At 41.8% G+C, this 27,336-nt stretch overlaps 1 protein-coding gene across 1 annotated transcript in view; it reads left to right on the forward strand.

Moving 5' to 3' along the window:
* LOC138675535 (A disintegrin and metalloproteinase with thrombospondin motifs 2-like) overlaps positions 1-27,336 on the forward strand; it is a 705,150-nt gene that overhangs the window by 14,052 nt on the left and 663,762 nt on the right. The window contains exon 2 of the mRNA XM_069763862.1: positions 17,194-17,546. Coding sequence (XP_069619963.1) covers positions 17,194-17,546 — 353 coding nt within the window. The remainder of the gene's footprint in view (positions 1-17,193; positions 17,547-27,336) is intronic.

Here is a 27,336-nt window from a genome sequence, read left to right on the forward strand (position 1 = left end):
CTCACGCCATACCCCTCATCACCCCCGCACCTCTGCCGCTGCCACCACACCACTGCCGGTAAGCCTGCATTACGACTATAAGACGCACCCCCCATTTTCCTCACATTTTTGGGGGTGAAAAAGTGTGTGTTATAGTCCGAAAAATACGATATAATTTTTTTTTTTTTTTGTGCCGTACATAGGAAACCAAAACCTTTCCGTTATTGAATGCAAACATACTGCTGTATTGTTTTCTCCCTTTCACATTTATAAACTGTCAGCAATTATTTTTTAATTTTTTCTTACAGTATCTATGAAAGATTCTGTATTTTCAGATAATCAGATGACAATTTGATAACCAATTGTCAGCTGTTGTATTGCGACGCGATCCAAATAAGGGCTCAGTTATTCTTTTCACAGCATCACTGGGTTTGTTCCTGACATGGTATGGGCCTTCTGGCTGTTTTCCTGCATAAATTTCAAGGTTGTATGTGTAGATCTTCCTGTCATCAACAAGGGCATACATTTTAAATCTGTGTTTGCTAGGCTTTGATGGACTGTATTGACAAAATGCGCATCTGCCATGAAAACCAGCGAGCATTTTGTCAATAGTGACGTTCTCCCTGGGGCAATAGCTTTTCTTAAAGCGACTCTGTCACCCCCCTCCAGCCGTTAGAAACTAAAAGAGCCACCTTGTGCAGCAGTAATGCTGCATTCTGAAAATGTGGCTCTTTTAGTTATTGGTGCAGTTAAAGCCAAAATAAAGCGTTTTATAATTTCGCCAAAATACCTCTTTAGACCTGGAGGCAGGTCTTAACCCCCCTGCTGCAAACGCCACACTTCAGTCACTCAAATCTTCTTCGGCGCCGGGCGCCGCCCCCTCCGCGCTGTTTTCAAATCAAATCCGGCGCCTTCGCTGTTTTGTTCTGCCTGGGGCAGGTGCAGTGAGCGCTGCCCGTCTGACCTCAGATCCAGTCTTGCAGACTGCGCCTGTGCGGCCACCCAGCTTGTGAATCCCAGCCCCGCACTGTGCATAATGCATAACACATTATCCAGAACTAATGTATTGATGACATAGCTGTAAGGTAGGTGCAGACAGACATATTTTCTATATGATTGCGATGCGACAGAACGGGCAGCCCGAGGAAAAAGTGACACTATTTGATCTGATACTCAGATCTCACTCAGCCATGCAAGTCAAGTGAGCATGTGTAAATCGTTGGACTTCACTCCGACATCTGAGTTCAGTCATATTTCCACTTGCACAATAGAGAAGATGGATATACGGTATTTTGTTTTCCATCTTCTCAGCGTGCTACGGTTCTCTCATCATAGAGAATCAGGTGACAGTATGCTGACACTCTGATCAAATGCTGATCAGAGTTTGATTAGAGTGTCATTTGCATAATCTGCCCAATTTTTTTAGGATGACAGAATCTCTGGTTGTCTGACCATAGCATAGGTCATCAATACCAGATTGACCAAGCACCTCATAGCTTGGCTCTTCCAATGTTCTAAAGAAGTTTCCTGAGCTGACCAGTTTTTAAATGAAGGTCTTTTATTAAGGGAAAAAAAAATCCAAACATACAGGGCCCTGTGTGGGGAAAAAAAATGATTAACCCCTAAACCTAATAACTGGTTGGGTCACCCTTTGGAGCAATAACTGCAATCAAGTTACATAGTTACATAGTTATTAAGGTTGAAGGAAGACTATATGTCCATCTAGTTCAACCCATAGCCTAACCTAACATGCCCTAACATGTTGATCCAGAGGAAGGCAAAAAAAACCCATGTGGCAAAGAGTAAGCTCCACATTGGGGAAAAAAATTCCTTCCCGACTCCACATACGGCAATCAGACTAGTTCCCTGGATCAACGCCCTATCAAGGAATCTAGTGTATATACCCTGTAACATTATACTTTTCCAGAAAGGTATCCAGTCCCCTCTTAAATTTAAGTAATGAATCACTCATTACAACATCATACGGCAGAGAGTTCCATAGTCTCACTGCTCTTACAGTAAAGAATCCGCGTCTGTTATTATGCTTAAACCTTTTTTCCTCCAAACGCAGAGGATGCCCCCTTGTCCCTGTTTCAGGTCTATGATTAAAAAGATCATCAGAAAGGTCTTTGTACTGTCCCCTCATATATTTATACATTAAAATAAGATCACCCCTTAGTCTTCGTTTTTCCAAACTAAATAGCCCCAAGTGTAATAACCTATCTTGGTATTGCAGACCCCCCAGTCCTCTAATAACCTTGGTCGCTCTTCTCTGCACCCGCTCCAGTTCAGCTATGTCTTTCTTAAACATCGGAGACCAGAACTGTGCACAGTATTCCAAGTGTGGTCGAACTAGTGACTTGTATAGCGGTAAAATTATATTCTCCTCATGAGCATCTATGCCTCTTTTAATGCATCCCATTATTTTATTTGCCTTTGTAGCAGCTGCCTGACACTGGCCCCTGAATATGAGTTTGTCATCCACCCATACACCCAGGTCTTTTTCATTGACGGTTTTGCCCAGAGTTTTAGAATTAAGCGCATAATTATACATCTTATTACTTCTACCCAAGTGCATGACCTTACATTTATCCCCATTAAAGCTCATTTGCCATTTATCAGCCCAAGCTTCTAGTTTACATAAATCATCCTGTAATATAAAATTGTCCTCCTCTGTATTGATTACCCTGCAGAGTTTAGTGTCATCTGCAAATATTGAAATTCTACTCTGAATGCCCCCTACAAGGTCATTAATAAATATGTTAAAAGAAGAGGTCCCAATACTGACCCCTGTGGTACCCCACTGCTAACCGCTACCCAGTCCGAGTGTGCTCCATTAATAACCACCCTTTGTTTCCTATCCCTGAGCCAGCTCTCAATCCACTTGCACATATTTTCCCCTATCACCATTATTCTCATTTTATGTATCAACCTTTTGTGTGGCACCGTATCAAAAGCTTTTGAAAAGTCCATATACACTATATCCACTGGGTTCCCTTGGTCCAATCCGGAACTTACCTCTTCATAGAAACTGATCAAATTAGTCTGACATGAACGGTCCCTAGTAAACCCGTGCTGATACTGGGTCATGAGGTTATTCCTCTTCAGATACTCCAGTATAGCATCCCTTAGAATGCCCTCCCGGATTTTACCCACAGTAGAGGTTAAGCTTACTGGCCGATAATTTCCGAGTTCAGTTTTTGTTCCCTTTTTGAATATTGGCACCACATTTGCTATACGCCAGTCCTGTGGTACAGACCCTGCTATTATGGAGTCTTTAAAGATTAAAAATAATGGTCTATCAATGACTGTACTTAATTCCTGCAGTACTCGAGGGTGTATCCCATCCGGGCCCGGAGATTTGTCAATTTTAGTGATTTTTAGACGCCGCCGCACTTCCTGCTGGGTTAAGCAGGTGACATTTAATTGGGAATTTTTATCACTAGACATTTTGTCTGCCATGGGATTTTCTTGTGTAAATACTGATGAAAAAAAGTCATTTAGCATATTGGCTTTTTCCTCATCCTCATCCACCATCTCATCCAGACTATTTTTAAGGGGGCCAACACTATCATTTTTTAGTTTCTTACTATTTATGTAGTTAAAGAATATTTTAGGATTATTTTTACTCTCTCTGGCAATGAGTCTCTCTGTCTCAATCTTTGCTGCCTTGATTTGCTTTTTACAGAATTTATTTAATTTTCTGTATTTATTTAATGCCTCCTCACTACCTACTTCCTTTAATTCTCTAAATGCTTTCTTTTTGTCACTTATTGCGCCCCTTACAGCTCTATTTAGCCATATTGGTTTCCTCCTATTTCTAGTATGTTTATTCCCGTACGGTATATACTGTGCACAGGTCCTATCCAGGATGCTAATAAACGTCTCCCATTTTCTTTGTGTATTTTTGTGTCTCAGGATATCGTCCCAGTTAATTGCACCAAGATCCTCTCTCATCCGTTGGAAATTTGCCCTCCTGAAGTTTAGTGTCCTTGTAACCCCTCTACTACACATCTTTTTAAAGGATACATGAAAACTTATTATTTTGTGATCGCTATTTCCCAAGTGACCCCCAACCCTTATATTTGATATGCGGTCTGGCCTGTTGGTTAATATTAGGTCTAGCAGTGCCCCCTTTCTTGTTGGGTCCTGAACCAGTTGTGAAAGGTAATTGTCTCTCATAGTTGTCAAAAACCGATTACCTTTGCTGGAACTGCAGGTTTCTGTTCCCCAATCTATTTCAGGGTAGTTGAAGTCCCCCATAATAATGACTTCTCCTTGAGTCGCAGCTTCATCTATTTGCTTTACGAGGATATTCTCCATTGCTTCCATTATTTTTGGAGATTTATAACAAACCCCTATCAGTAATTTATTATTTTTTCCCCCTCCCCTTATCTCCACCCACAGGGATTCTACATTTTCATTAAATTCACCTATATTATCGCGCAGGATGGGTTTTAATGACGATTTTACATATAGACACACCCCTCCCCCTCGCTTATCTGTACGGTCATTTCTGATAACTGGCAATGAGTCTTTTCCAACGCTCTGCAGGAATTTTGGCCCACTCATCTTTGCAGAATTGCTGTAATTCAGCCACATTGGAACTTTTTCGAGCATGAACTGCCTTTTTAAGATCATGCCACAGCATCTCAATCGGATTAAGGTCAGGACTTTGACTAGGCCACTCAAGTCTTGGTTTTGTTTTTATTTAGCCATTCAGAGGTGGACTTGCTGGTGTGTTTTAGATGATTGTCTTGTTGCATAACCCAAGTGTGCTTCAGCTTGAGGTCACGAACAGATAGCTGGACATTCTCCTTCGGTAGGCAGCAGAATTCTTGGTTACATTTACCATAGCAATTTTTCCTGGTTCTGAAGCAGTAAAACAGCTTTAGACCGTAACATTACCACCACCATATTTTACTGCAGGTGCAATGTTCCTTTTCTGAAATGCTGTTACTTCTACTCCAGATGTAATGGGGCATACACCTTCCAAAAAGTTCAACTTTGTCTCGTCAGTCCACAGAGTATTCTCCCAAAAGTTTTGGGGATCGTCAAAATGTTTTCTGGCAAAACTGAGATGAGCCTTTACGTTCTTATTGCTCAGCAGTGGTTTTCGTCATTGAACTCTGCCATGCAGGCTATTTTTGCCCGGTTTCATTCTTATGGTGTTGTCATAAACACTGACCTTAATTGAGGCAAGTGAAACCTGGATGTTTTTGTGGGGTCTTTTGTGACCTGTTGGATGAGTCATCTCTGCACTCTTGGGGTAATTTTGGATGGCCAACCTCTCCTGGTAAGGTTCACCACTGTTCCATGGTTTTGCCATTTGTGGATAATGGCTCTCACTGTGGTTTGCTGAAGTCCCAAAGCGTTACAAACGGCTTTATAACCTTTCCCAGACTGCTCATAATTACTTTTTCTGATTTGTTCCATATTTTCTTTGGATTGTGGTATGATGACTAGCTTTTTAGGTTCTTTGGTCTACTTCACTTTGTCATGCAGGTCCTATTTCAGTGATTTCTTGATTGAGAACAGGTGTGGCAGTAATCAAGCCTGGGTGTGGCTAGGGAAGTTTGGACTGCGCTACTCAAAGATGTGATAAACTACAGTTCATTTTTGTTTTAAGAGAAGAGGAGGAGGAGGTGGGGCAGGCACTCTTTCACACAGGACCCTGTAGGTTTGGATTTTCTTTTTCCCTTAATAATAAAGACCTTAATTTAAAAACTGCATTTTGTGCTTACTTGTGTTTTCTTTGTATAATATTTAAAATTTGTTTGGTGATCTGGAAGTTCTGGAACATTTAAGTGTGACAAAAATGGGAAATCAGGAAGGGGTCGAACACTTTTTCACACATCTGTATGCTTTGAGACACACATGCATACTTGCATAGGTTGAAAAAAACACCTAGGTCGATCAAGTTCAACCTTTCTCCACCATTTTACTTATTTTGTCACTGTCATCTATAATTCACAATGTTATGTATACTGAGGAAATTATCCAGCCCTTTGTTAAAAGCTGTTCCACAGTCTTGACTGCTCTCTCTAAAGAACCTTTTCCAATTTAACTGCCGGAATCACCTTTCTTCCACCCATAATAAGTGCTTCCTGGTCCTTAGTATGGTCCTTAGTAGTAAATGATGTGCTATCCTTTGTACTGACCACACATGTATTTACACAAAGTAAATGAGATGTCCTCTGAGGCATTTTTTTTCTCAGCTAAACATACCGAACTTTTCCAACCTCTCATCATGAGGCTTTACATCCCTTGTAATAATCTAGTTGCCCGCCTTTTAAACTGATTCTGACTTCTGAATATCTTTTTTTAAAATGTGTAGGTCAAAACTGGATGCCATTTTCTAGATGTGGCCTCACCAGTTACTTATAAAGGGGTAACAATATGTTGGGATATTTTGATACACCCTAAAATCTTGTTTGCTTTTGCATCTTCTGCTTGACATTGAGTAGTGCTGCGCAGCTTACTTGTAACCAGAATAACCAAGTCCTTCTCCTTTTCTCTAGTAGAGTATACTCCCATTTAATGTATATGCATCAATAGGATTACTCTGTCCTAGGTGCATTACTGTACAGTACATTTATCTACATTAAACCTTGTTTGCCAAGTGTTTGCCCATTCAGACATCTTATCCAGATCATTTTGCAATGTTGTAATGTCAAGCTCAGATTTTACTACCCTACATTAGTGTTTGGTGTCGTCACTAAAGACACTTTATTCTCAAACCCATCCACAAGGTCAATAATAAAGATGGCAACAAAAAAAAATTGATCCTAGCACAGATCCCTGTGGTACCCCACTGCTGACTATATCCCATTTAGAGAACGTACCATTTATGACGTTTGTTTTTTTTATCCTTTAGCCAATTCCTTACGCTTGTGCATATAGTTTTCCCTACTCCGTATAAGGCTGTTGTGTTACAGTATCAATTGTTTTTGCAAAGTCTTGATAAATCACATCAGCCGCATTACCAACATCCAGATTAGCACTTACCTCCTCATAAAAACCCCACATGTTAGACATGACGTATTATTCATGAGTCCATGCTGGTTGTTATTTATTATATTCTTCTCTGCTATAGATTTCTGCAGGTCACCTCTTATAATGCCCTCAAACACTTTGCACACTACTGATGTCAGGCTTACTGGATCCACCTTCTCGTTTTTCTTAAAGGGAACCTGTCACCCCCGTTTTTGAAAGATGAGATATAAATAGTGTGAAATAGGGGCAGAGCTGGGCTTTACATTAGTGTCCTTTTGGTGCCTTTATTCCCCCGGGATGCTGCTGAAATACCTTTGTGAAGTGTCCGTTTTGTCCTGTCAGTCAAGTTGGTCAGGTCGAATGGGCGTTGTAAAATAGCGGTTCCTCCCCCACCTCATGCGATTCCCTGCGAAGTTTAGTTCCGCCGTTGGCGTTATGTTTAGCGCTTGCGCAGTGAATTTGCCTCCGGCGCCTGCGCATTATGTTTTGCCCATCTGTGGGCAAAGCATAATTGACATCATTGCGCATGCGCGGGCCTTCACTTTAGCCGGGGTGCCCCGGAAGTTGTCATATCGGCAAAGTGTTATTCTGGATGCCGTATCTCATCCCACACTGCGAGCGTAAGGCAGGCGAGCGATCTTGGCACAAAACTTACGCTCGCAGTGTGGGATGAGATACGGCATCCAGAATAACACTTTGCCGATATGACAACTTCCGGGGCACCCCGGCTAAAGTGAAGGCCCGCGCATGCGCAATGATGTCAATTATGCTTTGCCCACAGATGGGCAAAACATAATGCGCAGGCGCCGGAGGCAAATTCACTGCGCAAGCGCTAAACATAACGCCAACGGCGGAACTAAACTTCGCAGGGAATCGCATGAAGTGGGGGAGGAACCGCTATTTTACAACGCCCATTCGACCTGACCAACTTGACTGACAGGACAAAACGGACACTTCACAAAGGTATTTCAGCAGCATCCCGGGGGAATAAAGGCACCAAAAGGACACTAATGTAAAGCCCAGCTCTGCCCCTATTTCACACTATTTATATCTCATCTTTCAAAAACGGGGTGACAGGTTCCCTTTAAATATCTGTACCATGTCAGCCATCCTCCAATCCTGTGGTAACACCCCTGTTACAAGAAAGTCTAAGAATATGAGATACAGAGGTCTGTCAATTACTGAGCTCAATTCGCTCAGTATCCGTGGATGAATGCCTTCTGGACTGGGGGATTTGTCAATGTTTAATTTGCTCAGACGTAGGCGTACTTAAACTAGTTTTATCAGGTGGTAAACTTTGATTTTTGCCTTGCTGAAAGATCCCTGGAACAGCCAGTTCATTATTAAGCACGGATGACAAATGACTGTTCAAAATCTCAGCTTTTTCTTTGTCCACTACAATTCTTATTATTGTGTTTTAAGGGGTCTATACCATCATTTTGTGTGTTTGGCATTGATGTAATAATAACAATTTGAGTTTTTTTTTTTAATGTCATTGACTATTTTGTTTCTCTGTAGATAACTTTGCTAGCTTGATTTCTTTTTTACATTACTTATCTTTATACTCCTGAAATGCTATTTATGTATTCTTGGCCATCAAGATTGAGTGTCCCTTGTTTTTGTGTAATTTAAACTTTAGACTGTCTTATTAGTTTATTTTTATTCTTGAACATTTTATTACAATAGGATGTAAGTTTCCTATAGGATTTTAGTAGTTTTTCCTTAACCCCTTCACCACCTTGGCTTTTCCGTTTGATTTCTGCCCTCTTCCCAGAGCCATAACTCTTTTTGTTTTTCTTCTGTCAATCTGGCCATGTGAGGGCTTGTTTTTTTTTTTTTGCGGGACAAGTTGTACCTTTGAACGACATGATTGGTTTTACCATATAGTGTCCTGGAAAACGGCAAAAAAATACAAAGTGCAGCGAAATTGCAAAAAAGTGCAATTCCACAAATTTTTTTTTTTCACACTGTTCACTAAATGCTAAAACCGACCTGCCATAATGATTGTCATTAGGTCATTTAAAAGTTCATAGATGCCAAACATGTATAGGTTTTTTTTTTTTATTTAATTGGTGAAAAAAAAATCCATAGTTTGCTTTAAAAAAATAAATAAATAAATAAAAAAAATAATTTTTTTACGAGACCTGTAGGGGCTGGATGAGCTGAGGTTTTTATTGATACCATTTTGGTGTAGATATGATCTTTTAATTGCCTGTTATTGCATTTTAATACAATGTTGCGGCGACCCAAAAAAAAAAAAAAACAATTATTCTGGCGTTTTGATTTTTTTTTTCTTTTTCTTATGCCGTTGACCGTTCCAATTAATTTTTTATATAGATTATTTTAATTTTGTTTTACGGTATTTTGAATAAGGGGTGATTTACATTTTTTTTCCCTGGCTTCAATAGTCTCTATGGGAGACTAGAAGCTATCTTCTGATCGCCTATGCTACACATAGCAGGGTTTCAGCCCTGCTGCGTGCAGCTAATATGCTCATCTCCTGTGAGCCACTGGTCAGCGCTCATAGCAGTTCGGTGATGACAACCACAGGGGTCTCCTGCAGACCCGGACTGTCATGCCAACCCATCTGCTTCCCAATGGGTGGGGTTTTGAAGCGCTTGCGCTAACTGCACAATCATATTGAATACCACTGTCAAATTGATAGCGGCATTTAACATGTTAATAGCGGTTAGAGGCACATTTCGGCTGACATGTGCCTGAAAATTACTGGCTCAATGATGGAGCCCGCAACAAACGGGGAGGCGACCTTGGACGAACCTATAAAAATGCACACCCTCCATCTTTTTCTGTCCTTTCTATATGTAGTGTAACCCTCTACATTTGTTACCTAGTCATGGTTTTCGTCCAGCCAGGTTTCCATAATTCCCACCACATCGTATTCTGTGGCTGATGTAAGAGTCTCCAATTCATTCATTTTGTTTTCAAGACTTCTTGCATTTGCCAGCAGACATTTCATAATATTAGTACATTTATTTTTCCTCCTCACCTTCCTATATTCCTTGTATGTCCCAGCCCCTCCTAAATTATTATCCTTATTGACCACTACTGTCTCACTCTGTCTACTCTATCCCTTTATTAGTACAACTACCCTCTCTCCTCAGATCATAGTTTAAAGGGAATCTGTCACCCCATATAATATAACTTGCTTTTCTTTACTCTTAAAGGGTACATAGGGGGTTTATCTACAGCATTACAGAATGCTGTAGACAAGCCCCTGATGGTGGTGGGCTTAGCTTATAGGCAAAAAATGGGGTGACAGATTCCCTTTAACCCCTTTCTGCCATCAGACGTACTATTGCGTCCATGGGGGGTGGGCCCTACTTCCCAAGGACGCAATAGTACGTCATATGCGATCGGCAGCGCTCACGGGGGGAGCGGCGCCGATCGCGGCCGGGTGTCAGCTGCCTATCGCAGCTGACATCCGGCACTATGTGCCAGGAGCGGTCACGGACCGCCCCCGGCACATTAACCCCCGGCACACCGCGATCAAAGATGATCGCGATGTGCCGGCGGTGCAGGGAAGCACCGCGCAGGGAGGGGGGCTCCCTGCGGGCTTCCCTGAGACCCCCGCAGCAACGCGATGTAATCGCGTTGCTGCGAGGGTCTTGCCGCCCTCCCTCCCTGCTCCAGGTCCCGGATCCAAGATGGCCGCGGATCCGGGTCCTGCAGGGAGGGAGGTGGCTTCACAGAGCCTGCTCAGAGCAGGCACTGTGAAGCCTGCACTGCTGCATGTCAGATCAGTGATCTGACAGAGTGCTGTGCAAACTGTCAGATCACTGATCTGTGATGTCCCCCCCTGGGACAAAGTAAAAAAGTAAAAAAAAAAATTTCCAAATGTGTAAAAAAAATTAAAAAAAAATATTCCTAAATAATGAAAAAAAAAAAAAAATATTCCCATAAATACATTTCTTCATCTAAATAAAAAAAAAAACAAAACAATAAAAGTACACATATTTAGTATCGCCGCGTCCGTATCGACTCGCCCTATAAAACTGGCACACTAGTTAACCCCTTCAGTAAACACCGTAAGAAAAAAAAAAAAAAAAAACGAGGCAAAAAACGACGCTTTATTATCATACCGCCGAACAAAAAGTGGAATAACACGTGATCAAAAAGACAGATATAAATAACCATGGTACCGCTGAAAGCGTCATCTTGTCCCGCAAAAAACGAGCCACCATACAGCATCATCAGCAAAAAAATGAAAAAGTTATAGTCCTGAGAATAAAGCGATGCCAAAATAATTATTTTTTCTATAAAATAGTTTTTATCGTATAAAAGCGCCAAAACATAAAAAAATGATATAAATGAGATGTCGCTGTAATCGTACTGACCCGAAGAATAAAACTGCTTTATCAATTTTACCAAACGCGGAACGGTATAAACGCCTCCCCCAAAAGAAATTCATGAATAGCTGGTTTTTGGTCATTCTGTCTCACAAAAATCGGAATAAAAAGCGATCAAAAAATGTCACGTGCCCGAAAATGTTACCAATAAAAACGTCAACTCGTCGCGCAAAAAACAAGACCTCACATGACTGTGTGGACCAAAATATGGAAAAATTATAGCTCTCAAAATGTGGTAACGCAAAAAATATTTTTTGCAATAAAAAGCGTCTTTCAGTGTGTGACGGCTGCCAATCATAAAAATCCGCTAAAAAACCCGCTATAAAAGTAAATCAAACCCCCCTTCATCACCCCCTTAGTTAGGGAAAAATAAAAAAATGTATTTATTTCCATTTTCCCATTAGGGCTAGGGTTAGGGCTAGGGTTAGGGCTAGTGTTAGGGTTAGGGCTAGGGTTAGGGCTAGGGTTAGGGCTAGGGTTAGGGCTAGGGTTAGGGTTAGCGCTAGGGTTAGGGCTAGGGTTAGGGTTAGGGCTAGGGTTAGGGTTAGGGCTAGGGTTAGGGCTAGGGTTAGGGCTAGGGTTAGGGCTAGGGTTAGGGCTAGGGCTAGGGATAGGGTTGGGGCTAGGGTTAGGGTTAGGGCTACAGTTAGGGTTGGGGCTAAAGTTACAGTTAGGGTTTAGATTACATTTACAGTTGGGAATAGGGTTGGGATTAGGGTTAGGGGTGTGTCAGGGTTAGAGGTGTGGTTAGGTTTACCGTTGGAATTAGGGTTAGGGGAGTGTTTGGATTAGGGTTTCAGTTATAATTGGGGGGTTTCCACTGTTTAGGCACATCAGGGGCTCTCCAAAAGCGACATGGCGTCCGATCTCAATTCCAGCCAATTCTGCGTTGAAAAAGTAAAACAGTGCTTCTTTCCTTCCGAGCTCACCCGTGTGCCCAAACAGGGGTTTACCCCAACATATGGGGTATCAGCGTACTCAGGACAAATAGGACAACAACTGTTGGGGTCCAATTTCTCCTGTTACCCTTGGGAAAATACAAAACTGGGGGCTAAAAAATAATTTTTGTGGGAAAAAAAGATTTTTTATTTTTACGGCTCTGCGTTATAAACTGTAGTGAAACACTTGGGGTTCAAAGTTCTCACAACACATCTAGATAAGTTCCCGGGGGGGTCTAGTTTCCAATATGGGGTCACTTGTGGGGGGTTTCTACTGTTTAGGTACATTAGGGGCTCTGCAAACGCAATGTGACGCCTGCAGACCATTCCATCTAAGTCTGCATTCAAATGGCACTCCTTCCCTTCCGAGCCCTCCCATGCGCCCAAACAGTGGTTTCCCCCCACATATGGGGTATCAGCGCACTCAGGACAAATTGGACAACACATTTTTGGGTCCAATTTCTCCTGTTACCCTCGGGAAAATACAAAACTGGGGGCTAAAAAATAATTTTTGTGGGAAAAAATTTTTGTTTTATTTTTACGGCTCTCCATTATAAACCTCTGTGAAGCCCTTGGTGGGTCAAAGCGCTCACCACACATCTAGATAAGTTCCTTAGGGGGTCTACTTTCCAAAATGGTGTCACTTGTGAGTGGTTTCTACTATTTAGGTACATTAGGGGCTCTGCAAACGCAACATGGCGTCTCATCTCAATTCCTGTCAATTTTGCATTGAAAAGTCAAACGGCGCTCCTTCCTTTCCGAGCTCTCCCATCCGCCCAAACAGTGGTTTACCCCCACATATGGGGTATCAGCGCACTCAGGACAAATTGTACAACAACTTTTGGGGTCCAATTTCTTCTCTTACCCTTGGAAAAATAAAAAATTGGGGGCGAAAAGATAATTTTTGTGAAAAAATATGATTTTTTTATTTTTACGGTTCTGCATTATAAACTTCTGTGAAGCACTGGGTGGGTCAAAGTGCTCACCACACCTCTAGATAAGTTCCTTAGGGGGTCTACTTTCCAAAATGGTGTCACTTGTGGGGGGTTTCAATGTTTAGGCACATCAGTGGCTTTCCAAACGCAACATGGCATCCCATCTCAATTCCTGTCAATTTTGCATTGAAAAGTCAAATGGCGCTCCTTCGCTTCCGAGCTGTGCCATGCGCCCAAACAGTGGTTTACCCCCACATGTGGGGTATTGGCGTACTCAGGACAAATTGTACAACAATGATTGCGGTCCATTTTCTCCTGTTACCCTTGGTAAAATAAAACAAATTGGAGCTGAATTAAATTTTTTGTGAAAAAAAGTTAAATGTTCATTTTTATTTAAACATTCAAAAAATTCCTGTGAAGCACCAGAAGGGTTAATAAACTTCTTGAATGTGGTTTTAAGCACCTTGAGGGGTGTAGTTTTTAGAATGGTGTCACACTTGGGTATTTTCTATCATATAGACCCCTCAAAATGACTTCAAATGAGATGTGGTCCCTAAAAAAAAAATGGTGTTGTAGAAATGAGAAATTGCTGGTCAACTTTTAACCCTTATAACTCCCTAACAAAAAAAAATTTTGGTTCCAAAATTGTGCTGATGTAAAGTAGACATGTGGGAAATGTTACTTATTAAGTATTTTGTGTGACATATCTCTGTGATTTAATTGCATAAAAATTCAAAGTTGGAAAATTGCGAAATTTTCATAATTTTCGCCAAATTTCCGTTTTTTTCACAAATAAACGCAGGTACTATCAAAGAATTTTTACCATTGTCATGAAGTACAATATGTCACGAGAAAACAATGTCAGATTCACTGGGATCCGTTGAAGCGTTCCAGAGTTATAACCTCATAAAGGGACAGTGGTCAGAATTGTAAAAATTGGCCCGGTCATTAACGTGCAAACCACCCTTGGGGGTAAAGGGGTTAAAAGCTTCTCCATCCATCTGATCCTTTTTTTTTTTTTTCTCCAAGCACAGCTGCACCCTTACCATTGAGGCGCACTTTGTCCCTATTGTAGAGCCTGTAGCCGACAGAAGTCTGCCCAGTTCTCCATGAATCCAAACCCTTCCTTCTGGCGACAATTTCTAAGCCTCTTATTTATCTCCCTAAGCTTCTGCTGTCTTTAATTGCACTAGCAGTGTTTCGGAACACACCACCTTGGAGGTCCTGGCCTTCAGCTTCTCTCCTAATTCCCTGTAATAATTTAAGGACCTTCAACCTCCCTCTAACTTCGTCATTGGTACCGATGTGTACCATGACTGCTGGGTTTTCCCAGCTCCACCCAGCAATCTTTCTATCCAATCCACAATATGCTGCATTCGGCAGACAACACGCTGTTCGGCATTCATGGTCTCGGCAGTAGTTGACCCTGTCTGTTCTTTTAATTGTAGAGTCCCCTACCACCAACATCTCTCTGGCCATAGCAGCTTTGCTATTTCCTTACAGCAGTCATTTTCCTGGTTGCTAGGAGTGACGTCCTGTTGTAGTGATCCCAGTCCTGGGTTTGTATTCCTAATATCAGCCAAACGGGCATATTTACTAGGTGCTAGATCAGGACCGAGCTCTCTGGCACTTTTTCCCCTACCCCTTCTTCTAAGGCTATGTGCACACGTTGCGAATTTGTTGCACATCCGCAGCGTTTTTTCTGCGCGGAAATGCACCAAATCCGCAAAGGATTGCTCAAGCAAGTTAAAGGGAATTCAGAATTGGTTTGCCCATGCTGCGGAAAATTCTGTTCTGATTCGCAGCATTTTATTTGCCGCAGCATGTCAATTCTTTTTGCGGATCTGCAGCGGATCTGCACCCATTGACTTACATTGAGTCAGTCAAATCCGCAGCCAAACCGTAGATGTAAAAAGGTTTGCAGATTTGTGTGCCAAAAACGCTGCAGAAAGGAAATATCAGAAGGAGGAAGTGTGTGTGTGTGTGTATAGAGTGTCTGTCTGCGGGGTGTGTGTGTGTGTGTGTGTGTGTGTGTGTGTGTGTGTGGGGGGGGGGGGGGTGCAGCACCATAGTTGTGGCCCATAATGAGGAGGAGACACAGAGGCTGCGCCCGGTGGCCAAAGGGGGATGATGGACGGATGCGAGGTGGGGTAGAAAACATAGCCCCGACTCAATACAGCTATGGCGGGAAACTTATAAAAGTCATTATTTCTGCAGTAATAGGGATAAAAAAAACATAAGAGCCACCTTCACAGAATGCAGCCTTAGTGCTGCAGAGGGTGGCTATTTTACTTTAGTAGGCCCTGGGGGACAGGTTCCCTTTAAAATAGGAAATAATTCAGCCAGTTTTAATTCAAATGCAGCATATTAATCCAGCTAAATGCTGCAGATTTCTGGCATTTATGCAGAAAAATTGTCGTGCGTGACTGACTCCATATTTGTGTGTTAGATGGTTACTCTGTCTTGTCTGACAAGGGGGTGTGCTTTTTAAAGAAGCTGAACCTGAAATTTGAAGCTCCAAAACAGGCACCAACAGTTTGATACAAATTTCTAGGGGAAAGTAAGCCACTAGGTGGTGTAATCTTTGGGTGGTGGGGAGGAATTGATCCATACTCTCTTTTTATTTGCAAGTCCTCAGCTAGTGTCTCTGAGTATGATGCACCAAATTCATTTGAGAGTTGTATACCTCCTGCACCCCTTCCCCCGCAGTCAGGTTTCTCCTTCCTGACAGAGCCCTATTTTTCTAATCTGACATGTCACTTTATGTAGTAATATCTTTAGGGCGCAAGTCAGATGGCCGTATAACACAGAAAACCATCGCATCGCAATGCTCGGACAGGCTGTTTGCTCTTCTGACCCAAGTGTGGCAGCATGTATTTCTATACAGCTGTCACACTCTGGTCAGGAGAGCCGCCTGCCAGTCCTTGTACTGCGATGTGATCGTCGTCCGTGTTATACCGCCTTCTGTCTGTGCCTTTACATATACTGGTAACGGAGATTTTTGGGGATTCGTTGTACTTTATTAGTGGTCGTTTTATATTGAAGTGTGTGTATATATAGGAAAATATCTGAAACTTGACACATTTTTTCAAAAGTCAGAAATATGAAAATTAAAGTGGTAATGCTATTAAAAACAGTCAAACCACACATAGAATTAGATAGAATATATTATATGGCCCTTACTGCCGGAGTTTGGCTGTCAGTCAAGCTGAGCTCCTGTGCCCACCCCTTGTATTGTGAAGGGCCTAATGCATTTTTCCATGAATCTTTACACTACTTAAAATACGCTGATTTTATCAAATAGCATGAACCATTATGATACAGGCTTAACATACACCAGATTTACCTTTTTGATATTGACAAAAATACCCCAGTGTACTGAAGGACGCCAATGAACTCCATATGATGCGGCATAGCAGTTACTCTCCCATAGGAATTATGATTCTACACGAGAATTTCTGTTTTTTTACATAATGTCCGTGTGAAAATCTGGGCAAACTGAGGTATGTTACATCCCTCTAAAAGTGTATGGATGCTCTTCACAACTTCAAGCCATATTTCAACCGCGTGCTTTAGGCTTATGATGCTGTATAAAAAGTCACAGGTGTTTTGTAAAGTTCAGGAAAGAAGTTCTGCAAGTGTGGACGTGTTCACAAGCCAAGAAGCGTCCTTCTGCAAGGAATGCACAGTGACTACAGCATGATGCCTTTCAATGGGACTGGTCAGTGCGGGGTTTCAATTTAAAAAGCTAGTTATGCAACTTCAGCTTAGTAAAGGAAAAATAAACCAGATGTTGGCAATTAATGCTGTAATATGATAAGTATGCATAAACATTACAGCAACATGAAAATGGGCTGTCACTGGACCAAGTTCCCGAAAACGTTCTCATCGTAAAACCGTCTCCTATGTACTGTTTTATATAATGAGCTCTGTGCAAATTGGCTTCCAGAATAAATAATTCTTTTTCATGTCTTTTAGATTCTCTCTTGCAGAAGATTGAAGAATACAGCCTTATAACTCCAATCAGCACAGATGCAGAAGGAAACTTTGTATCACATGCAGTGTCAAAGAAACCCAAGGCGCGGTTTCCAAGAGCTATTGTGGAGGAATCTGCCGCTCATAAAATTTATTATAATGTTACTATTTTTGGCACTGAATTTCATCTAAGGTTAAAAGTGAACTCGAAACTTATTGCACCTGGAGCAACAGTGGAATGGGAAGAAGATTCCAATGTGACGGAAATTGAACCACTACACAGAGATTGCTTATATGTTGGGGACATTACGGATCTACCCAGTGCTTCAGTGGCCATCAGCAACTGCGATGGACTGGTAAGCTGCCTTATATGTGCATCACTAATGAAGGCATGGCGGATTTTTCATGGTTCCAATGTGATTCCAAAAGTAGAGAATACCTAATCCGTATTTTATGTCATCTTCCCCCCAAAAAAGTATCAATAAATTGTGATTTGCTATGTGTGAACTTGAACACCGTTCATACAGTGGAATAGGTCACATTTTTACAAACACAGGAAAAGGTTTTGAATTTTTTTTTTTAAGTCTTAAAGCAATAATATTCCGTTCTTTTCAGACTTATTGGTGGCATTGAGATCTACCTTGACTGTGCTAGGGTGGTAAACTGGCGGTGAACTAAAAAAAAATCCTTCACGACATTTGATATACCTAATAAGTGATGGTCTGGTAGGGGTGATTGATCAGGTATGTCATGATTGTGCACAGCACAGGAGTTGTGCCCACGTAATCGCCAACGGGAGCTCGGCCTGCGTGTCACAGTTATGAGTGGTGCTGACATCGCTCTTGGCAGTGTAGCCCCTAAATTCCACAATCAATATAGATAACAGCATTTGGAAGGCTTCCAATTGGCATCTCCACGACATCATCATGAAGGCTAAATCATTATCATGACGACCTCTGGGTCTGACCGCTACGGTAGCCTGTTCAGGGCATGCCATGAGCATGGTCTAGGAGGCTTCTGTCATTGTGGCACTGACAAGTATAATGCATTGCAATCAAGAGTAATGAAAGTCAAGTTAAAGTCTCATAAGGGGACTAAGTAACAAAAAAAAAATGTAAAAATATTTTTTAAAGATATCCCAAAACGAATAAAAAGTAGAAAACAAATTATACCAATAAATAGTGGTGAAAACAAGTATTTGATACACTGACTATCTTGCAAGTTTTCCCACCTACAAAAAATGGATAGGTCTAATCAGGGGCTTACACTGACAGCTTGGGGGCCCCTGTGCAAGAAATATGTCTGGGCCCCCCTCCCTGCCTGGCATGTCACTTGCGACGAGGAATCTGGCTATGGAACCCCCTGGAAGCTTCAGGCTCTGAGCAACAGGCCAGATTGCCCTCATTATCATGACTATGAAAATTGTACATTCACACTGAAGGCATCAAAACTATGAATTAACACATGTGGAATTATATGCTTAACAAAATGTCTTTTATTCTAGGTTCTTCAAAGTAGCTACCTTTTGCTTTGATGACTTCTTTGTACACTCTTGGCATTCTCTTGATGAGCTTCAAGAGGTAGTCACCAGGAATGGTTTTCCAACAATCTTGAAGGAGTTCCCAGAGATGCTTAGCACTTGTTGGCCCTTTTGATTTCACTGCGGTCCTGCTCAACCCAAACCATCTCGATTGGGTTCAGGTCTGGTGACTGTGGAGGTCAAGTCATCTGGCATAGCACCCCATCACTCTCCTTCTTGGTCAAATAGCCCTTACACAGCCTGGAGGTGTGTTTGGGGTCATTATTCTGTTTGAAAAATAAATGATGGTCCAACTAAACACAAACCGGATGGAATAGCATGCCGCTGCAAGATGCTGTGGTAGCCATGCTGGTTCAGTATGTTGGGGATTTATTCAAAATTGAAGGCAATGTCACCAGCAAAGCACCCCCACACCGTCACACCTCCTCCATGCTTCACGGTGTGGAACCAGGCATGTAGAATCCATCCGTTCACCTTTTCTGCATCGCACAAAGACACGGTGGTTGGAACCAAAGATCTCAAATTTGGACTCATCAGACTAAAGCACAGATTTCCACTGGTCTAATGTCCATTCCTTGTGTTCTTTATCCCAAACAAGTATCTTCTGCTTGTTGCCTGTCCTTAGCAGTGGTTTCCTAGCCGCTATTTTACCATGAAGGCCTGCTGCACAAAGTCTCCTCTTAACAGTTGTTGTAGAGATGTGTCTTCTGCTAGAACCCTGTGTGGCATTGACCTGGTCTCTAATCTGAGCTGCTGTTAACCTGTGATTTCTGAGGCTGGTGACTCGGATAAACTTATTCTCAGAAGCAGAGGTGACTCTTGGTCTTCCTTTCCTGGGGTGGTCCTCATGTGAGCCAGTTTCTTTGTAGAGCTTGATGGTTTTTGCCACTGCACTTGGGGACACTTTCAAAGTTTTCCCAATTTTTCGGACTGACTGACCTTCATTTCTTAAAGTAATGATGGCCACTCGTTTCTCTTTACTTAGCTGCTTTTTTTCTTGCCATAATACAAATTCTAACAATCTATTCAGTAGGACTATCAGCTGTGTATCCACCAGACTTCTGCACAACACAACTGATGGTCCCAACCCCATTTAGAAGGCAAGAAATCCCACTTATTAAACCTGACAGGGCACACCTGTGAAGTGAAAACCATTCCCGGCGACTACCTCTTGAAGCTCATCAAGAGCATGCCAAGAGTGTGCAAAGCAGTCATCAAAGCAAAAGGTGGCTACTTTGAAGAACCTAGAATATAAGACATAATTTCAGTTGTTTCACACTTTTTTTATTAAGTATATAATTCCACATGTGTTAATTCATAGTTTTGATGCCTTCAGTGTGAATGTACAATTTTCATAGTCCTGAAAATACAGAAAAATCTTGAAATGAGAAGGTGTGTCCAAACTCTTGGTCTGTACTGTGTGTGTATATGTGTGTATAATATATTATATAACATATAATCTATATTAGTATGTATGTTTTGTTACTGTGCTGGATTTATATCTCTGTTAGGATTTGGGTCTGCTGAGCCCAACCATGTATATATTATACTATGTCTGGTATGTTTGCCATCTGGAGTCTGATAAAGGGTTATTCCCCAAATAAATCAAGTTATCCCCAGTCCCGATAAGAGATAACTTACTGACTTTTGAAGGACTGACCACTGGGACTCCCAGCAATCCTGAGAACATGACTGCAGCTCAGCCATGAATAGATTGTAGATCTGCACTCTTCACTCCTGATCTATTCATTGTCTATGGAACTGATGGAAACAGCATCTCTATAGATAATGGTGAGCAGAGGCTGAGCATTCACAATTCTGTTCCATCCAGGATGAATCTGCAGACGCCTGTTCTCAGAATCTCGGAAGGAGGGGCAGTGTTTGGATCCTATGGATCAGAGAAAGCTTGATTATTTGGTGACTAACCATTTAAAGAGCCAGGCTGATTTTCCTATTCTTTACAATTATAGTATTATACAAAAACCGACACTTACACACGTGTATTTACATAAATACATGCGCACACACAATCATTTACACATAGATGCACGCGCGCGCACACACATACATACATACACATACATTCATAAACAGAGACACACGTACACATACATGTATAAACACATGCACACACATGTATAAACCTATATACACATGTACAGACAGTCACACAAGGCCGGCTCCAGGTTTTCATGAGCCCCAGACGCGTCTCAGTGGACCCCTTTAACACCTACCACGATTCATAATGCACAGATAAGAAATATAGATATAGTACAATGCCAAAGACTAAGGATTTTCCAAAACGCGCGTCGGGGTGCTCTGTACTTGGGCTAGGATCGGACGGACAGGTATATATTGCTGCTACATACATCTCTCATATCCCTTTAAACGTGGTATACTAATGCGATTGTGCACTATATGTGAGGACACTCTTATGTATGGAGTAGTTCCTCCTCCCCCGTTTTTCTAATTGTTGCACATATATTATTGGCATTTTTTTGTACCGTATATGGTCATATTATAATTAGCACTTGCACTTTAGTTCCACTTGTTAAAGCACCTTCCAAAAATATCTTTTTCAACATTTTTTACATTATTATTTTTATTTTTTACACACTAGGTTTTATTAATTGTATACCACCATATAGTTTATGGGATTGATTGGATTTCTCTACCTTGTTCATATTATATTTATCCTGTCTATCCGCCATATTTTAAACTTTCTTTTGATGTATCCCAAGTACGTGCACTGTTGTGCCATTGTTGCCATATGTATATAATAAAGGCTTATTTTATATCCATATTATCTTCCTTGTGGCTTCTATATTTTAGTGTGTATATATGTATATATATATATATATATATATATATATATATATATATATATATATATATATATATATATATATATATATATTTTTTTTTTTATTATTATTATATATATATATTTTTTTTCTTTTTAATATATATATTTTTTATGATGCCACATATGTATTTTCTGGACTTGTAGGTCCAAGTGACGGTCTCTTTGATTTTTACAGATAAGAAATATAGATATAGTACAATGCCAAAGATTTAACTTACTACTTACATTAGATGAGTGATATCTAGTGTAAATTCAATGATGCCTCAGAAACCGAACAGTATAGTCCTCCATACAGTATTTTGGGCACCACATAGTCCTCCATACAGTGTAATAAGCCCCATATAATGCTTCATACAGAATAATGGACCCCATATAATGCTCCATACAGAATAATGGACCTCATATAATGCTCCATACGTAATAAAGGGTCCCATGTAGCTCTTCATACAGAATAATAGACCTCATATAATGCTCCATACAGAATAATATAATATATTGTTAAATACAGTATTATGGGCTGCATATATTGCTCCATACAGAATAATGGATCCATACACCGTATTGCTCCATACAGAATGAGCTCCATAAATTGATCCATACAGTATTATGGGCCTCATATATTGATCCATACAGTATAATGGACCCCATATATTATTGCATGGGGAATAATAGGCACCGTGTATTGCTCCATACAATTTAATGGACTTCATATAATGCTCCGTACAGAATGGGTGACATATAATACTCCATACAGTATATTCGACCTCATATAATACTCCATACAGAATAATGGGCCCCATATAATGCTCCATACAGAATAATGGACCTCATATAATGCTCCGTACGTAATAAAGGTTCAATGTAGCTCTTCATACAGAATGGACCTCATATAATGCTCCATACAGAATAATGGACCTCATATAAAGCTCCATACAGAATAATGGACCTCATATAATGCTCCATACAGAATAATGGGCCCCATATAATGCTCCATACATAATAAAGGGTCCCATGTAGAGCTTCATAACAGAATAATGTACCTCATATGCTTCATACAGAATGGGCCTCATATATTGTTAAATACAGTTTTATGGGCAGCATATATTGCTCCATACAGAATGAGCCACATATAATGTTCCATTCCTCCAAAAAAAAAAAAAGAAATACCCCTCTTCCCCCACTGATCCAGGCTCCGTTGCTCTGGGCTTCTCAGCGTCTTATGACTCTCTGCAGTGCAGAGCGCAGAGGGCGTGCTGTAGTGAAGTCATCACGCGTTCTGCCCTGAGACGCCAGAGAGTCGTGGACACGAGCTGTGGAGGGACAGGGAGAGGTAAGTTTTTTTCCGTTTATAGCAAGGGGGGCCCGGTACCAGCGCCCACACTGGCAAAGGCCCTACCGACTCATGGGCCCCATAGCGTGCTGGCGTCCCTGACTGTCCCAGGGCCTGCAAGGGCCCCCCTCCACCTTCGTGCCCTGATGCAGCTGCATTGAATGCACCAAAGGTATGTCCGCCCCAGCCTCCTGTATGAGTGAGGTCACCAGGCCCAGTCTCAATAATGTAACTACCCCATACAGCAGTGATGTCACCATCCAAAAACTAGCATGTAAAATGACAACAGTCCCAAGCTTATCAAATAGAAGAAAACCAGATTGCCGCACCATCAGCTGGTAAATGCACCTGCACACAGTGTCTCTCTGTATAGCGTATATGCCAATTGCAGATATCGGGTGCCACACTGAAGCAAATCCAAAAAGTAATATGAAATTGTAGAGAGAGAGCGGGCACTCACCATCTGCTATATTTCAGTCTTTATTGTGACAACATGTCAAATACAGGAACAACAGGGAGAAACGAGTATCCACAAGACGACGGCCATTTTGGCGCTCCTGCGCTTCCATGGGTCTTGATCAAGAACTGTGGAAGCGCAGGAGCGCGAAACTGCCGTTGTCTTGTGGATACTCGTTTCTCCCTGTTGTTCCTGCATTTGACATGTTGTCACAATAAAGACTGAAATATAGCAGATGGTGAGTGCCCGCTCTCTCTCTACAATTTCATAGTCCCAAGCTTATTTTCCGCATGGTCTTTAGAATGACCAGTGAAGCCCCCACCAGTTCTCACCATAAATGGACAGCCATGGAAGCGCACAGGGGTATTTTCACCTAGAATTGCCACCTATACAATGGACAAGCAGTAAATGGTTTTGCTGAATTGGCCCTTTAAAATTCAAAAGTACCTGACAATATATTTTCTGCTCTGGCTGCTGCATAAGTGATTCTTCCCCTCACCCCCCTCCCGTGTATCATCCAGGACCCAGTCCCGCACATCACTGAGGCTCTGAAAAGCGTGCGCACGCGCACAGCAGCAGCAGTGAGTCACAAGCAGAGCCTTCTTCAGTGACTCACTGAGAGGCCCTCCCCCTCCCTCTTCCTGTTCCTGCGTCTGCCGCCCATCTCTGCACAGCACCTCACCAGGCCGGACAGCAGCATAATGTATGCTAACGTGAGGAGGAGGGCCCATTTGACCGTCATATCACATGCGTGCAGCAGAGCGGGCCCCCCTGCTTCTCCTGTTAGCAGTAATACTGCCGCCGGCTGTCATTCACAACATAGCTATGTATATCCGTCGGGGGGGCCCCCTCCCGCTCTGGGCCCCGGTGCAGTGGCACCGCTTGAACCGGTGGTATGTCCACCCATGGGTCTAATTTTTATTGTAGGTACACTTACACTGAGAGAGACAGAATCTAAAAAAAAAAAATCCAGAAAATCGTATCGTAAGATCTTTACATAATTTAATGTGTATTTTATTACATGAAATTACTAGAAAGCATTTGCTACAATAGAAAAACAGAATAAACCTTTGTTTGCAATTGGGTCAGAGGTTTCCTGTAGTTCTTAACTAAGTTTGCACACACTGCATCAGGGATTTTTGTCTACTTCTCTATGCAGATCTCCAGATCTTTCAGGTTTAGAGGCTGTCACTAGGCATCATTGGAAGATGCTGAACCTCAAAGATTTTCTATTGGGTTAAGGTCTGGAGACTGGTTAGGTCACTCCAGAACTTTGAAATATTTCTTACAGAGCCACTTCTTAGTTGCCCTGGCTGGGTGTTTCTGGTCATTATCATGCTGGAAGACCCAGCCACGACCCATCTTCAGTGCTGTTACTAAGGGAAAGAGGTTGTTGGCCAAAATCTCGCGATAAATGACCCGGTCCATCCTCCCTTCAATACAGTGCCGTTGTCCTGTCCCCTTTGCAGAAAAGCATCCCAAAATTATGTTTCCCCACCATTCTTCAAGGTTGGGACAGTGTTCTTGAGGTTGTACTCCTTCTTCCTCCAAGTGTGGTCTCATCTGACCACATGACCGTCTCCAGTACCTCCTCTGGATCATCCAAATGGTCATTGGCAAACTTCAAACGAACCTGGACTTGTGCGCCTAAAAGGATTTTAATCCATGATGGTGTAGTGTTACGAACTATAATGTTTGAGAGTGGGTTCCAGCTCTCTTCAGGTAAATGACCAGGATCTCCCATGTAGTTCTGGGCCATTTCCTAGCCTTACTCAGTATTATCCTTACTCCACGAGGTGAAATCTTGCACGGAGCCCCAAACTGAGGAAGATTGACAGTCATCTTGTGTTTCTTCCATTTTCTAATTTCACCAACAGTTGTTGCCTTCTCAGTACACTGCTTGCCTATTGTCCTATAGCCCATGCCAGCCTTGTGCAAGACTACAATTTTGTCACTGGTGTTTTTAGACAGCTCTTTGGTCTTGGTCATGGTGGGGAGGTTGGAGTGTGATTGAGTTTGGACAGGTGTATTGTATACAGGTAACGAGTTCAAACAGGTGCAATTAATACAGGTAATGAGTACAGAGTAGTTTTTCTTTAAAGAAGCCATTCTAACAGGCCTGAGAGAGCCAGAATTCTTTCTTTTTGATAGGTTATCAAATGCTTATTTCATGCAATTTACCATATTTTTCAGATTATAAGATGCACTTTTTTCCCCAAAATATTGGGGGAAATGGGGGTGCGTCTTATAGTGCGGATATATAGTGGGTGCGGAAAGTATTCAGCCAACTTTAAATTTTTCGCTCTTTGTTTCATTGCAGCCATTTAGAAAATTTAAAAAGTTCATTTTTTTTTCGTATTAATGGACACTGCACCCCATCTTGACTGAAAACAAAAAAATAGTGTAGTAATTTTTGCAAATTTATTACAAAAGAAAAACTGAAATATCACATGGTCATAAGTATTCAGACCCTTTTGAACTAGTACAGCCATACGTATTCTTGGGAATAATGCAACAAGTTTTTAGGCCTGGATTTGGGGATCCTCTGCCATTCTTCCTTGGAGATCCTCTCCAGTTCTGTCAGGTTGTATGGTGAACGTTGGTGCACAGCCATTTTCAGGTCTCTCCAGAGATGCTCAATTGGGTTTAGGTCAGGGCTCTGGTTAGGCCAGTCAAGAATAGTCACAGAGTTGTTCTGAAGCCACTTCTTTGTTATTTTAGCTGTGTGCCTAGGGCCATTGTCTTGTTGGAAGGTGAACCTTCGGCCAAGTCTGAGGTCCAGAGCACCCTGGAAGAGGTTTTCATCCAGGATATCTCTGTACTTGGCCGCATTCATGTTTCCTTCAATGACAACCAGTCATCTTGTACCTGCAGCTGAAAAACACCCTCATAGCATGATGCTGCCACCACCATTTTTCACTTTTGAGATTTTATTGGGCAGGTGATGAGCAGTGACTGGTTTTCTCCACACATGCCGCCTAGAATTATCACCAAAATGGTCTATCTTCATCTCATCAGACCAGAAAATCTTGTTTCTCATACTTTGGGAGTCCTTAATGTGTTTTTTTTAGCAATCAATATGCAGGCTTTCATATTGTATGTCTTGCACTGAGGAGAGGCTTCCGTCGGGTCACTCTGCCATAAAGGCCCAACTGGTTGAGGGCTGCAGTGATAGTTGACTTTGTGGAACTTTCTCCCATCTCCCTACTACATCTGTTGAGCTCGGCTACAGTGATCTTGGGGTTCTTCTTTACCTCTCTCACCAATGCTCTTCACTCACGAGTGCTCAGTTTGGCTGGAAGGCCAGGTCTAGGAAGACTTCTGGTGGTCCCAAACTTCTTCCATTTAAGGATTATGGAGGCCATTGTGCTTTTAGAAACCTTGAGTACTGCAGAAATATTGTTGTAACCTTGGTCAGATCTGTGCCTTGCCACAATTCTGTCTCTGGGCTCCTTGGCCGGTTCCTTTGATCTCATGATTCTCATTTGGTCTGACATGCACTGTATGCTGTGATGCCATATTAACAGGTGTGTGCCGTTCCAAATCAGGTCCTATCAGTTAAATACAGCTGGCCTCCAATGAAGGAGTAGAACCATCTCAAGGAGGATCACAAGGAAATGGACAGCATATGACTTAAATATGAGTGTCTGAGCAAAGGGTCTGAATACTTATGACCATGTGATAATTCAGTTTTTTTTTTTTTGTTTTTTTCATCAAGATGGGGTGCAGAATGTACATTATTGAGAAAAATAATGAACTTTTTTGAATTTACCAAATGGCTGCAATGAAACAGAGTGGAAAATTTAAAGGGGTCTGAATACTTTCTGTTCCCACTGTAAATCGCCGCACTACGATCACCACTCTGCTCCTCAGTCGTTTCGCCGAGCTGCCTCTTGCAGCATTTCTAGCTTTGCTGCATCCTACTGCTGCTGGTGAGTCCACCCATCCATAGA

This window comes from Ranitomeya imitator, chromosome 4 (genome assembly GCF_032444005.1).
Source record: "Ranitomeya imitator isolate aRanImi1 chromosome 4, aRanImi1.pri, whole genome shotgun sequence".
NCBI classification, from domain to species: Eukaryota; Metazoa; Chordata; class Amphibia; order Anura; family Dendrobatidae; genus Ranitomeya; species Ranitomeya imitator.